Raw genomic sequence first — 13,478 nt, 5'->3', positions numbered from 1 at the left:
TGTGATTACTTTAGAGACAACAGGGTTGTGGGCCATGGTTCACGATGAAGCTTTTTATCCATACTGCATGTTCATGATTGTTGTGATATTATTTTCATTGCACATTGCCACTTTTGGCTTTCATTCTTTTTATTTTAATACAGAGAGAAAAGGAGCAGCAGGAAGAGAAAACTGGTTTATTCAGGAACACAATGAGGAATGAAGCCGGTGAAAGAAGAGCTATGATAACTCCTGCTCTCCGAGAAGCCCTTACTAAACAAGGTGAAAACCCTCAAGAATTGTTATAATACTACACTCTTAAGCATTCTAATTTAATACCTAAAAGCAGAAGCATAATATAAAGATTGCCAAGGGGAAAGTAGGTAATGAAGTCCTTCTCTAGCCCAGCATCCATGTTGCTGTGCTAGTGTCGCTGTCTGAGGGGTCACTGTCTTGTTTCTGTGGATCACTTGTGTGTTGGCTGCCTGGGCCAGTAAATGCCTCTTTGCTTGATTTATTGCGATGTTGGCATCTGTGTGGCGCAGGTGTACAGACAGAAAATGCCATCACTGGCTTCTTTATAAATCACTGTTTATTAAGGGAAAATTATTAAATCTGGAAAAAAAATTGATTTTACACTGGGTTAATTAGAAGTGTTTTATCTAGAAGTATATCTGGATTTTTATGGTCATACCTTATTAAGGAGGCTGTAGTTGAATGTACAAATAATACTGGTTTTCTGTAGAAGAAAGAGGAGAATTGGGAGTTAATAGACTGAGTTCCTTCCCTCCCTCTTTCTGTATTTATTGAGAACCTTTTATGTGACAGTTATAGCAATGCACAGAAACATAATACAGTATTTTCTTCAAGGAACTGTTAGCCTATAGGAAAAGACAAGAATATGCAGATTTTGTATATATAATAAGTAAGTATATAAATATTATAGATATAAATATTGTACATGTAAAATATATAAAACCTGTCTTTTAATTAGGATATATAGACTATTTAAAGTGACTTTTTATCATTCTGTTTTATATCCTTGTCTGGCTTATTAGATTAGTTGCACTGTTTTGCTATTTAGTGGTTGCTCAAGGTTTTATACTATATCTCTATCATATCATAGTATGTCTTTGTGTGGTGGTATACCACTTTACGTTTAGTGATCAACCTTCAATAGTATACTTCTTTTTTGTCCTTCTCAACCACTATGCAATTGTTATACATTTTACTCTTTTTAAAAAATTAATTAATTAATTTATTTTGGGGGGTACCCCCTCTCTGTAACAATTCCTCCCTCTCAGACTTAAGACCCCTTATTATCTTATAAAGGACAATGGGCGAAGGTCTCATGCTCCTCTAGCTGCTTCAAGCTTGGCATGATTATTGTCCTCCCTACCCAGAAATCCCTAGTAAGAGTGGGGGAGCAGAGGGGTGTGTGGCCTTCCCACATGGGGAAGAATCTTGCAGACTCCAGGTCAGTTGGCTGTCCCCGGACAACGGTGTGCTTGGTTTAATAGGCTGGCTTCCTTGTTGTATTCTGGGGGCAACAGATTTGGCAACAGGGTTAAAAGGCATCATCAAAACCATAACCACTAGATGACAAAAGGCAGGGATTAATTTTTCAGTGTCCCACATTAGAGGAAAAAAAGGCTTCTTTAGAGGAAGGTGTGCAAGGCACATCACACCTGTTCAAAGCCCTTTTGTCCACTATACTTAGTTTGGGCTGAGGGGAATATTTAGGTTTCCCCCCTCTCAGACCTCTGGGCCCTTTCTGTCCAAGCCATTAGGATAGAAAAGAGAAACCAGTTTTAAAGTGAAACCCACAGACCACACCATACTTCACCAACCCAGCCACTTAGTTCAGCCAAACTGTTGAGTCTCAGGAGGCAGCGCTGCAGACAGGATTAAGTGAGGCCTATTTGTACAGTCACTCAGGTAATGAGATCATAGGCTTATGCCCTATGAAAACAGAACACACATGTTAATTTACGCCACATAACTCACAAACCAGTCTAAATCTGCGAGGCTGTCTTATTGGGAAGGCATCCAGTTGCAAGGCATTTGACATTCTTCTTGCCTGTAAATTAAGCATCTTTAATGATGTCACAGACTTAGTTTAACTTTCAAATGAAAACGAACTTTAAATGAAAATAAACTTTAAAGACAGCTGCACTAGTTTATAGTCTACCACTGAGCATTGTGATTTTCCTTGAATTGCGATTTTTCTCCTTAAGATTACCCTCCTTGTCATTAAAGGGACTGCATTAAGTCCATTTTTAATTTATTCTGTTCATTTGCATAAACACAAGAGCAGCAAATGATCACATATGACCTTTAAGTCTGCTTTGCTGGAACTTGCACAAGGAACATTTAGGGTGACTTTCAGTCTGTCTTCAGGGCACAGAAGCTGAGCCACATACCTGCCATTCAGCCTTGCCTGTAAATATCTGTCTTTTCCAAGTCCTTCGGGTTTTCCATTGTGCCTTAAGGTCCCTTCTAGCCATCTTTCAGGAAAGCAACATTTGTTCCTTCCCTGGACAAATTGCTGTGGACCGCACAACCAACCAAGGTACCAGGCCTTTTTTCTCGTGGGCTTTTATTACCTTGGAAAGGCAATCCCAGTTCCTCAGGGCTTTAGGCATGACATTCCAGTCAAAGTCTTGGTCAACAAGACCTCTATTAACAACTGGTCTTATTAGTTTTATGCAAAGAACCTTTTGTCATTACTTCTTCAGAATGCTGAATTCTGGAGGGATCAGGTAGGAATAAAAATATACAGTGTAAAGGAAAATCCTTGTCCTTCTAATAGTCACTAAAATTGCATTTCCATACTTTATATTTTCTTTTGTTCACTTTCCTACAGGTGAAGTTTTTTTGGGGGGCGGGATTTGCTGGCTCATTTATTTATTTATTTTGCTTTCTTTTTTTTCCCCCCTACTAAAAATTTTTGTTTGTTTGTTTTACTATTACAGTTGTCCCACTTTTTTCCCTATTGCTCCCCCCCACCCTGCCCACCTCTTCTCCCACAGTCAATCCCCACCCCATTGTCCATGTCCATGGGTCATTTATACATGTTCTTTGACTAGACCCTTCCCCTTCTTACCCCCCACCTCCCCCACCCAACCATTGTCACTGTTAGTCTGCTCCTTGTTTACATGCCATGCCTCTGGTTCAGTTTTGCTCATTTGTTTGTGTTGTTCATTAGTTTCCTGTAATAGGTGATATCATATGCTATTCGTCTTTCATTGCCTGGCTTATTTCACTAAGTATAATTTTCTTTAGTTCCATCCATGTTGTCGCAAATGGTAGGAGTTCTTTCTTTCTGCTATAGAGTACTCCATTGCATAAATATACCACAGTTTTTTGATCCATTCATCTACAGATGGGCACTTAGGTTGTTTCCAGCATTTGGCTATTGTAAATAGCACTGCTATAAACATAGGGGTGAATAAGTTCTTTTGAAGCTGGGTTTCAGGATTCTTCAGGTATAATCGTAGCAATGGAATTACTGTTTCAAAAAGCAGTTCCATTTTTAGTTTTTTGAGGTAATTCCATACTGTTTTTCATAGTGGCTGCACTAGTCTGCATTCCCACCAACAGTGCACTAGAGTTCCTGTTTCTGCACATCCTCACCAGCACTTGTTGTTTGTTGATTTGTTGATGATGGCCATTCTGACCAATGTGAGGTGGTATCTCATTGTGGTTTTTATTTGCATCTGTCTGATGGCTAGTGATGTTGAGCATTTTTTCATGCGTCTATGGATCCTCTGTATATCTTTCTTGGAGAAGTGTTTGATCAGGTCCTTTGCCCATTTTTTAATTGGGTTGTCTGTCTTCTTGGTGTTGACTCATATAAGTTCTTTATAGATTTTGGAGATCAATCCCTTGTCTGAGGTATCATTGGCAAATATATTTTCCCATATGGTTGGTTCCCTTTTCATCTTGGTGATGTTTTCTTTTGGTGAGCAGAAGCTCTTGAGTTTGATCTAGTTCCATTTGTTTATTCTTTCCTTTATTTCCCTTGCCTTAGGAGATATATCAGCGAAAATATTGCTACGTGGGATATCAGAAATTTTCCTGCCAATGTTTTCCTATAGTACTTCTATGGTGTCACAGCTTACGTTTAATTTTTTGATCCATCTTGAGTTTATTCTGGTGTATGGTGTAAGTTGGTGGTCTAATTTCATTTTTTTTTGCATGTCCCTGCCCAGTTCTCCCAACACCATTTGTTGTAGAGGCTCTTTTCACTCCATTTTATGTCCCTTCCCCCTTTGTCAAATATTAGTTGACCATGTAGACCTGGGTTTATTTCTGGGCTCTCTGTTCTGTTCCATTGATCCAAATGTCTGTTTTTATGCAGTACCAGGCTATTTGGATTACTATGGCCTTGTAGTATAGTTTGATATCAGGTGTTGTGATTCCTCCTACTGTGTTCTTCTTCCTCAAGATTGCTGTGGCTATTCAGGCTCTTTTTTGGTTCCGTATAAATTTTTGAAGTATTTGTTCTAAGTCTGTGAAATATGTCACTGATATTTTAATAGGGATTGCGTTGAATCTAAATTGCTTTGGGTAGTATGGACATTTTAATGATGTTGATTCTTTCCATCCATGAACACGGTATATGCTTTCATTTATTTGTATCTTCCTTAATTTCTTTCCTCAGTGTTATGTAGTTTTCTGAGTACAGGTCTTTTACCTCCTTGGTTAAGTTTATTCCTAGGTACTTCATTTTTCTTGTTGCTATAGTAAAGGATTTTTTTTCTCGTTTCTATCTCTGATATTTTATTGGTACACAGAAATGCCTTCGATTTCTGAATATTGACTTTGTACCCTGCTATTTTGCCAAATTCACTTATTAGGTCGAGTAGTTTTTTCATAGTCTATAGGGTTTTCTATGTACACTATCATGTCGCCTGCAAATAATGACAGTTACTTCCTCTTTTCCAGTTTGGATGCCTTTTATTTCTTTCTTGTCTGATTGCTGTGGTTAGAACTTCTAAGACTATGTTGAATAGGGGTGGAGAGAGTGGACATCCTTGTCTTATTCCTGACCTCAAGGGGAATGCTCTCAGTTTTTGCCCATTGAGTATGATGTTGGCTTCAGGTTTCTCATATATGGCCTTTATTATGCTGAGGTATGCTCCCTCTATTCCCATTTTGCTGAGAGTTTTAATCATAAATGGGTGTTGTACTTTATCAAATGCTTTTTCTCCATCTATTGATATAATCATGTGGTTTTTGCCTTTCATTTTGTTCATGTGGTGTATTATGTTTATTGATTTGCAAATATTAAACCATCCTTGCATCCCTGGGATGAATCCCACTTGATTTTGGTGTATGATCTTTCTAAAGTGTTGCTGGATCTGGTTTGCCAATATTTTGTTTAAGATTTTAGCATCTATGTTCATCAGTGATATTGGCCTGTAGTATTCTTTCTTTGATGTGTCTTGACCTGGTTTTGGAATTAGGGTAATACTGGCTTCATAGAAAGAGTTGTTTGGGAATGTTCCCTCCTCTTGGAGTTTTTGGAGTAGTTTAAGAATGATAAGAGTTAGTTCTTTCCTAAATGTTTTGTAAAATTCACCTGTGAAGCCATCTGGTCCAGGGCTTTTGTGTGCTGGGAATTTTTTAATTACTGCTTCAGTTTCACTAGTTGTTATTGGTCTGTTCAGGCTTTCTGCTTCTTCTTGATTCAGTTTTGGAAGATTATATGTTTCCAGAAAATTTTCCATTTCATCTAGATTGTCAAATTTCTTGTGATACAATTGTTTGTACTAATTTCTTACAGTCCTTTGTATTTCTGTGGTATCAGTTGTGATTTCTTCTCTTTCATTTCTGATCTTATTTCTTGGTGTCCTCTCTCTTTTTTTTCTTGATGAGCCTGGTGAAAGGCTTGTCCATTTTGTTTATCTTTTCAAAGAACCAGTTCCTAGTTTTATTGATCTTTTGAATTGTTTGTTTAGTCTCTGTGTCATTTAATTCTGCTCTTGATGATTTCCTTCCTTCTACTTTATCTGGGCTTTGCTTGTTGTTGTTCCTCTAGTTTTTTTAGCTGCAGGGTTAGATTTTTTATTTGAGACTCTTCCATCCCTTTTAGATAGGCCCGTATTGCTATGAACTTTCCTCTAGGACTGTTTTTGCCGTATCCCATAGGTTTTGCGTTGTTTTGTGTTTATTATCATTTGTTTCCAGAAACTTTTTTATTTCTTCCTTGATGTCATTGTTAACCCATTCATTATTTAATAGCATGTTATTCATTCTCCATGACTTTGAATGTTTTTGAGTTTTTTCCTTGAGGTTGATTTTCAATTTCAAGCCATTGTGATCTGAGAAGATGCTTGATATAATTTCAATTTTCTTGAATTTGTTGAGGCTTGTTTTGTGTCCTACCATGTGGTCTATCTTTGAGAATGTTCCATGTGCACTCGAAAAGGATTATATTTGGCTTCTTTGGGGTGAAAAGTTCTATATATATGAATGAGTCCATTTGATCTAGAGTGTTGTTCAATGCCTCAATATCCTTAGTATTTCTTTGCTTTGAAGATCTGTCCTTTGTTGACAGTGGGGTGTTAAAGTCCCCTACTATGAGTGTGTTGCTGTCTATATCCTTCCTGAAGTCTTTCAAGATTTTCCTTACATATTTGGGTGCTCCTATATTGGGTGCATGTATGTTTACAAGGGTTATATCATTTGATGGATTTTTCCCTTAAGTATTATGAAATGTCTTTCTTTAGCTCTTTTTACAGCTTTTGCTGTGAAATCTCTTTTGTTTGATATAAGTATTGTTACCCCAGCTTTTTTTCACATCCATTTGCTTGAAATATTTTTTCCATCCCTTCACTTTCAGTCTGTGTGGATCTTTTTTTCTGAGGTGGGTCTCTTGTAGACAGCATATATATGTGGGTCATGCTTACTAATCCATTTAGCTACCCTATGTCTTTTGATTGGTGCATTTAATCCATATACATTTAAGGTTATTATTGATAGGTACTTATTCATTGTCATTTTTCCCCTTTGTACCTGTGTTTTTCGCTGTCTCTCTCTGTTTCTTCATCTTCTTAAAGCAGACCATTTAGCATCTGCTGCAATGCTGGTCTGATGGAGATGTATTCTTTTAGCCATGTTTTGTCTGGGAAACTCCTTACTTCACCTTCCATTTTGAAGGAGAGCCTTGCTGGGTAGAATAGTCTTGGTTGTAGACCTTTATTTTTCATTGCTTGGAATATTTTTTGCCATTCCCTTCTGGCTTGTAGTGTTTTTGTTGACAAATCTGATGATAGCCTTATTGGAGCTCCCTTGGTTGTTATTAGCTGTTTCTCTCTTGCTGCTTTTATGATTCTCTCTTTGTCTTTCAGTGTTGCCATTTTAATTACGATGTGTCTTTGGAGTGGGCATGTTTGGGTTCATCTTCATTGGGACGCTCTGCGATTCCTGGACTTGCGTGACTTTTTCTCTCATCAAGTTAGGGAAGTTTTTTGTCATTACTTTTTCAACCAGGTTTTCTATCTCTTGCTCTTCTTCTTTTCCTTCTGGCATTTCTGTGATATGGATATTATTACGTTTCAAGTTGTCCTGCAGCTCTCTTAAAACCTCTTCATTCTTTTTCAGTCTTTTTTCGTTTTATTGTACTGTCTGGGAATTTTTTTCAACATTGTCCTCCAGCTCGCTAATCGATTTTCTGCTTCCTCTACCCTGCTTTTAATTCCTTCTACTGTGTTCTTCAATTCAGAAATTGTATTCTTCATTTCCTCCTGGCTCTTATTGATAGCTTCTATCTTCTTTTCATGCTGGTGTAATTCTCAGTAACTTTCTTTTAGTTTCCCTGGAGTTCTTTGTAGTTTTCTTTGAGCTTGCTGAACTCATTGAGCTTCCCTGTAATCCATGTTTTGAATTCCATATCTGATAGTTTACTTTCCTCTTCATTTAGCACTCTTCCTGGGGATTCCTCCTTTCCTTTCGATGGGGGGTTGTTGCTCTGTCTCCCCATTTTTGTGACTTCTTGCTTTTTGCTGCCTCTCAGATTGATCTGCACTTCCTGGATCTTCCCCTGGTGGCATCAGATCATGTACCAGTGTGGCCCTAGGCAGCCTGTTGGAGACTTCCAGGGGTCTACTGCCTTTGTCTCCTTTAGTTGTTAATCTATTCAATCTGTGACCAGCCATCAGGCTTACGCACTGAGGGTGGGGCAGATTAATCCCTGCAGGTGGGGCTTTTGCTTCCCCTCAGGCTGGCGCCACTTGGAGGGCAGTGGTCTGCCTGCAGTATGGGGTATGAGTCAGCAGTGAGACTGTTCAGCTGCTCCCTCTGTTCTCCCCTCAAAGCTACCACCCCAAATTCTCCCCAAGCGTCTCTAGTCCTCTCTGCCCTCCCTCTGCTTGAGCCCAGGGTAAGTGGGAGTCAGAACACTTCCATATGTGATCCTTTAAGAGCTCCTTGTTTGCAGCTGTTTTTTTCAGGCAGCAAAAAACCCTGTGGCTTTTCACTTTTCATAGCTGGATGCTATTTTGCTTTCCACTCTGTTGCTGTAGGCTGGGAAGCCCAGCTGGGGCTTCAGACTCCACCCTTCTCAGGGGGAACCCCCAGCTGCTGAGCTATTCCTCATTCCCCTCAGCTGTCACCCATGGGAGCCCAGCCAGCCCTCTCACATCTCCGCACTTTCTACTGGTTACATTGTGATGAAGCGGCCTTTTCTGTCTCTCCGTGGTTATAAGACTTCTTTCCAGCTAGTGGTCAGTTGGTTATTCCAGATGATTTCTCCACAATTAAGTTGTAATTCCAGATTTGTCCTGGGAGGTTAGTGTAGCTTCCACTTATACCTGCGCCATCTTGGATCCCTACATTTTACTCTTTACATGAGTTACAAACTGTATAATTGTTATTATTTATTTTGGTTTAGTCAATTATCTATTAAATACTTAAATAATTAGAAACAATTTATATATTGACTCATGTATCTTTTCATTTTCCTTTGTGTTGGTCTGAGTTCCCTCTGATAGCATTTTTCTTCTTCCCGAAGGACTTATGTTAGCATTTCTTATGATGTGGATTTGTTGGTGATGAATTATTTCAGCTTTTGTATATCTCAAAAAGACTTTACTTTGCCTTCATTTTTGAAGGATATTTTGATGGCTATAGCATTGGTTGACAGCTTTTTTTTTGTTGTTTAAGTATATTTTATTGATTATATTGTTACAATAGTTCCAATTTTTTCCCCTTTGCTCCCCTCCGCCCAGCACCCCACTTCCCCAACAATCCCCTCCCCAAGTCCATGCCCATGGGTCATACATACAAGCTCTCCTGTCTCACCCTTTCATATATTCTTCTTCTTTTAAAAAAAAAAAATTTAATTAATTAGTTAAATATTTTAACAATAAAAAATAACAATCCCTCCCTCTCAGACTTAAGACCCTTTACAATCTTATAAAGGACAATGGATGAAGAAGGTCTTGAGCTCCTCTAGCTGCTTCAAGCTGGACATGGTCGTCGTCCTACCTACCCTTGGGTCAAGAAATCCCTAATAAGAGTGGGGGTGTGGAGGGGAGGGTGGCCTTCCCACAAGGGGAAGGATCGTGCAGTCTCCAAGTGGTCGATAGCTTTTATTGCCATGTTTTTCACTGCTTGTTTACATTTCTTCTGATGAGAGCTCTACAGTCATCATTTGTTTGAAATATTGAGTATAATTTTTTTTTCTCCCTGGCTACTTGTAAGATTTTCTCCTATTTGCTGATTTTGAGCAGTTTGATAATAATGTATCTCCATGTAGTTTTCTTCATGTTTCTTTTACTTGGGATTTATTGTTTCAGTCAAATTTGGACAAATTTTGTCCATTATTTCTTCAAATATTTTTCTGTCACTTCTTTTCTCTCCTCTTCCTTGGGGATTCCAATTACATGTATAGGCCACTTGAAATTGACCCAGAGCTCACTGATGCTATTTACATCTTTTAAAATTCTTTTTTTCTGTCCTACTTTACATTTTTGGATAATTTTCATTTCTGTGTCTCCATATTTAATTTAGCAATCATTTCTTCTTTAATGTCTAATCTTTCATTAATTCTATCCAGTGTAGATTTTAGCCTAGACATCGTAGTTTTCATTTCTAGAAGGCCCATTTGGGTCTTTTTATATCTTCCATGTTTCTAGTTAATTTTTCGAACCTAGGGAACACAGTCATAACTGTTTTAATGTTCTAATTTGCTAATATGTGGGTCATTTCTGGGTCAGTTTTGGTTGCTGGATTATTTTCTTCATTATTGGTCATGTTTTCCTATCTGTGTGCATGCTTAGTAATCTTTGATTGGATGCCAGATCTAATTTTACCTAATTGGGTGCTAGATATTTTTGTATTTCTGTATACATTCTTTAGCTTTGTTCTGGGAGTAGGGTAGGTTACTTGGAAACAGTTTTGAGCCTTTTTAATCTTTTATGATTTGGTAGGTGAGACCAGACCCAGCTTGGTATATAGCTAATTATTTCCCTCTGTTGAGGCAAAATACTTCCGTGTACTCTGCCCAATGCCTTGTGAGTCTTGAGGTTTCCTGTCTGACTGGCAGGAACAGGCCCAAGTTCCCAGCTGGCTGTGAGCACCAGTCATACCTCTAATCCTGTCATACAGTTCTTTCCCACTTATGGGTAGTTTTCCTTCCACATATGCACTAAGCAGTACACAGGCAAATACTTACAGGGATCCTCTGCAGACTCTTGCCTTCAGTTCCTGTGTAGCTTTTGCCCTCTGGTATTCAGTCCTGCTCACTCTCGCCATGTGGGCTCTTCATACTCTCACTTCCATGTCCTCAACTGAGGGAGAACACTGAGCTTTACGCCAGCTGCCTCCCTGCTGCAGGACCTGGAAATGTTTATAAATTTTGAAAAAGATTTTATTTATTTGTTTTTAGAAAGAAGGGGAGGGAGGGAGAAAGAGAGAGAAACATCGATGTGCGAGAGATTGAGAGAAACAATTGGTGCCTCTCACACACCTTCAACTGGGGACCTGGCCCACAACCCAGGCGTGTGCCCTGACCGGGAATTGAGCCAGCGACCTTTCGGCTTGCAGGCCAGCGCTCAGTCCACTGAGCCACGCTTGCCAGGTCAGGGTCTGGAAACTTTTAAGGTAATAAGCTTGAGTAATGGTAGGGTTCACCTTGTTTGGTTCCCATCTCTCGGAGATCACCATTCTTTGTTGCCTGATGTTTCTTATCTTGAAAAATGTTGTTTTATTGGTATTTTATTTGTTGTTTTATTTTTTTGGTATTTCTGGTGGGAGAGTAAACAATTGTTACTCTATCTTGTTTAGAAGCAGAACACTGCACTATGATTTTCAACGACTGCATAATGTTGGCTTATCTTGGCGTTGTGATCACCCACAGATTTCTCCGATATGAACTGTGCAGTCTTTTTCATGCCTACCTAAATGTAAAATTTTGTAGAACCCTTTGTATCTTGAGAGAGAATGACATAAACTAATATAATAGAGTGTGGTTTATAAAATAATGATATGAACAACCTGTAATGTAGGAAACCAAAAGAAGAACTAGAATTTTCTCTGGGAATCTTTTAAATGTTTATTCTCTGTCTGAGATTAGCTATTCAGCTGGATTCAGTTTCATCTTCAACTAGATAAGCAGTGCTTTGTTTATTTATTTGTATATGTAAATGTGGAGGAGGATAAAAGACAGAGCCCTGTAATGTTGCCACTAGGGACTTATAATCCAAAGTGACATTGTTCCATTAATCATCACACTGTGAATATGGATGTTTAACTAGCCACTGACCCACTTATGCCATCATCTAGACTGTAGTTCTCCATTTGTCTCATTTGTCTGCAAGTCAAGTCTTTTTGTGCAAGAAACTCATGAGAATTATAGCTTATTACTTGAAGCCTCATGAGAAGCTTTATTAAATGTTTCGGGAATCAGAATGTTCTATTTGTTTGCTCTACTAGTTTGTTAAAAAAGGAAATATGATTACTTTGGCATGGTTTTTTCATGCTTTTTATATCTTATGTGGCTCAGAAATTTTAAATGATAGGTTTGTAGAGTAGTGCTGAGAATACATGTTAAGTTGTAGGTCCTAGAATTTGATTTTCCCCCTTTTTTTGGGCAATGTTTCTTTATTTTAATCTCCTGTTGCCCCTCTGATTCTTCATTTGAAATATATTGTTACTTGCTTTTACTTAATGGCTCAGTATATGGTTTATTTTTATAAATGTTTCTTGCATCTTTGAAAAGCATTTCGGTATTTGTTGAGTGCAGTTCTATGTGTCCTTGATTTAGTTTACTGTGCTGCTCAGGTCTTAGTGCTGCACTGAGTTTGGTCTGTGAGATCTTTTAGATACTGAGCAATGTTAAAATATCTCCCTGTGATTTTTGGTTAGCTTATTACTTCTGTGTACTTCAAGTGTATGTTACTAGATGCATACACATTTTAAATTGTTTTATCATCTTGGTGAATTAAACTTTTAACATTTTCTGCCACTAGTTGTTGTCTATCATTATTTAAGCAAAGAAAAATGATTCTGCTTGTTTTATAAGCACTGTTTGATATAAGGCTTTGAATCAATTCAATGCTGTGTTCCCTGTTTTTCCATTTAGGTTATGAGTTGATTGGGAGCCATTCTGGGGTGAAGCTTTGCAGGTGGACAAAGGTATTTGTTTTTATTGCACTTTTTGTGTGGCTATTACATGCAGTCAATTAATTTTACCATTTTAAAGGTATAATTTACATTTAATAAAATGTAATGATTTTGAGTGAATTTGTTAAATAAGTTTAGCAAATTTTATGGGTGTAAAAAACCCTTATCTACCACTCCAATTAAGATACAGACTCTTTTTCTCACCCCATAAGTTGACTTGTCTTATTAGTTGGAAGTCGTGTTCTTACACAGAGTCACAAGGAAAGCATCCCAGGGATCTGTGTATGGGAGGATGTGGCATGGTCAGATTTATTTTGGGTGAAAATAGAAGGTTGCATCCCAATATCTCATCTCTGTCTGTCTCCCCATTGAAAGAGTTCAACCTCGTCTTCATCAGGCTCAGAAATAGGGCCATTTTACAGAGGTTCCATGCCTTGCCAAAGGTTAGTCCATATCAAAGCTTGGTTCAGTTTCCAGCTGTTCTTCGGCTGGCTTGGAGCCTGCTTGGAGATGTGGAGAGAAAACACATGAATGGGGTAAGTGCATGTTATTGGGGGGGCAGAGAGAGTGCTTCTTTGTTAGGCTGACTGTATTATCTTGGGCTTCGGAAGAACCAGGCTTTTCTTTAACCAATCAACTTCCCAAGCTCTCGTGCGTTTGTGTTGTATCTTCCCTTTAACCAATCCATTGGCTACATCTTCTGGGTTCTGTGCCCCTTATCCAGTCCGATCCTTTTCCCGGTCTAGACTGACAGGCCTTTATGGTTGCTATCTTAGTTCCTTTGCAGCATGCCTCCCTAGAAGGACCACTTGTGGCACCATCTTGAGTTTTACAGGGTGTGAGCCTAGCAGAGTAATTTCTCCTGA

General features: G+C 38.5%; 1 protein-coding gene across 1 annotated transcript in view; it reads left to right on the top strand.

Moving 5' to 3' along the window:
- Window positions 1-13,478, top strand: part of LOC150009148 (S-adenosyl-L-methionine-dependent tRNA 4-demethylwyosine synthase TYW1) — a 162,292-nt gene that overhangs the window by 34,898 nt on the left and 113,916 nt on the right. Inside the window, exons 8-9 of the mRNA XM_090276914.1 lie at window positions 144-261; window positions 12,572-12,624. Coding sequence (XP_090133040.1) covers window positions 144-261; window positions 12,572-12,624 — 171 coding nt within the window. The remainder of the gene's footprint in view (window positions 1-143; window positions 262-12,571; window positions 12,625-13,478) is intronic.

This window comes from Furipterus horrens, unplaced genomic scaffold (genome assembly GCF_987537825.1).
Source record: "Furipterus horrens unplaced genomic scaffold, mFurHor1.1.pri manual_scaffold_5, whole genome shotgun sequence".
Taxonomy (NCBI): domain Eukaryota; kingdom Metazoa; phylum Chordata; class Mammalia; order Chiroptera; family Furipteridae; genus Furipterus; species Furipterus horrens.
Note: the sequence above shows the minus strand (reverse complement) of the source record. Positions and strands in the feature narration are given on the sequence as shown.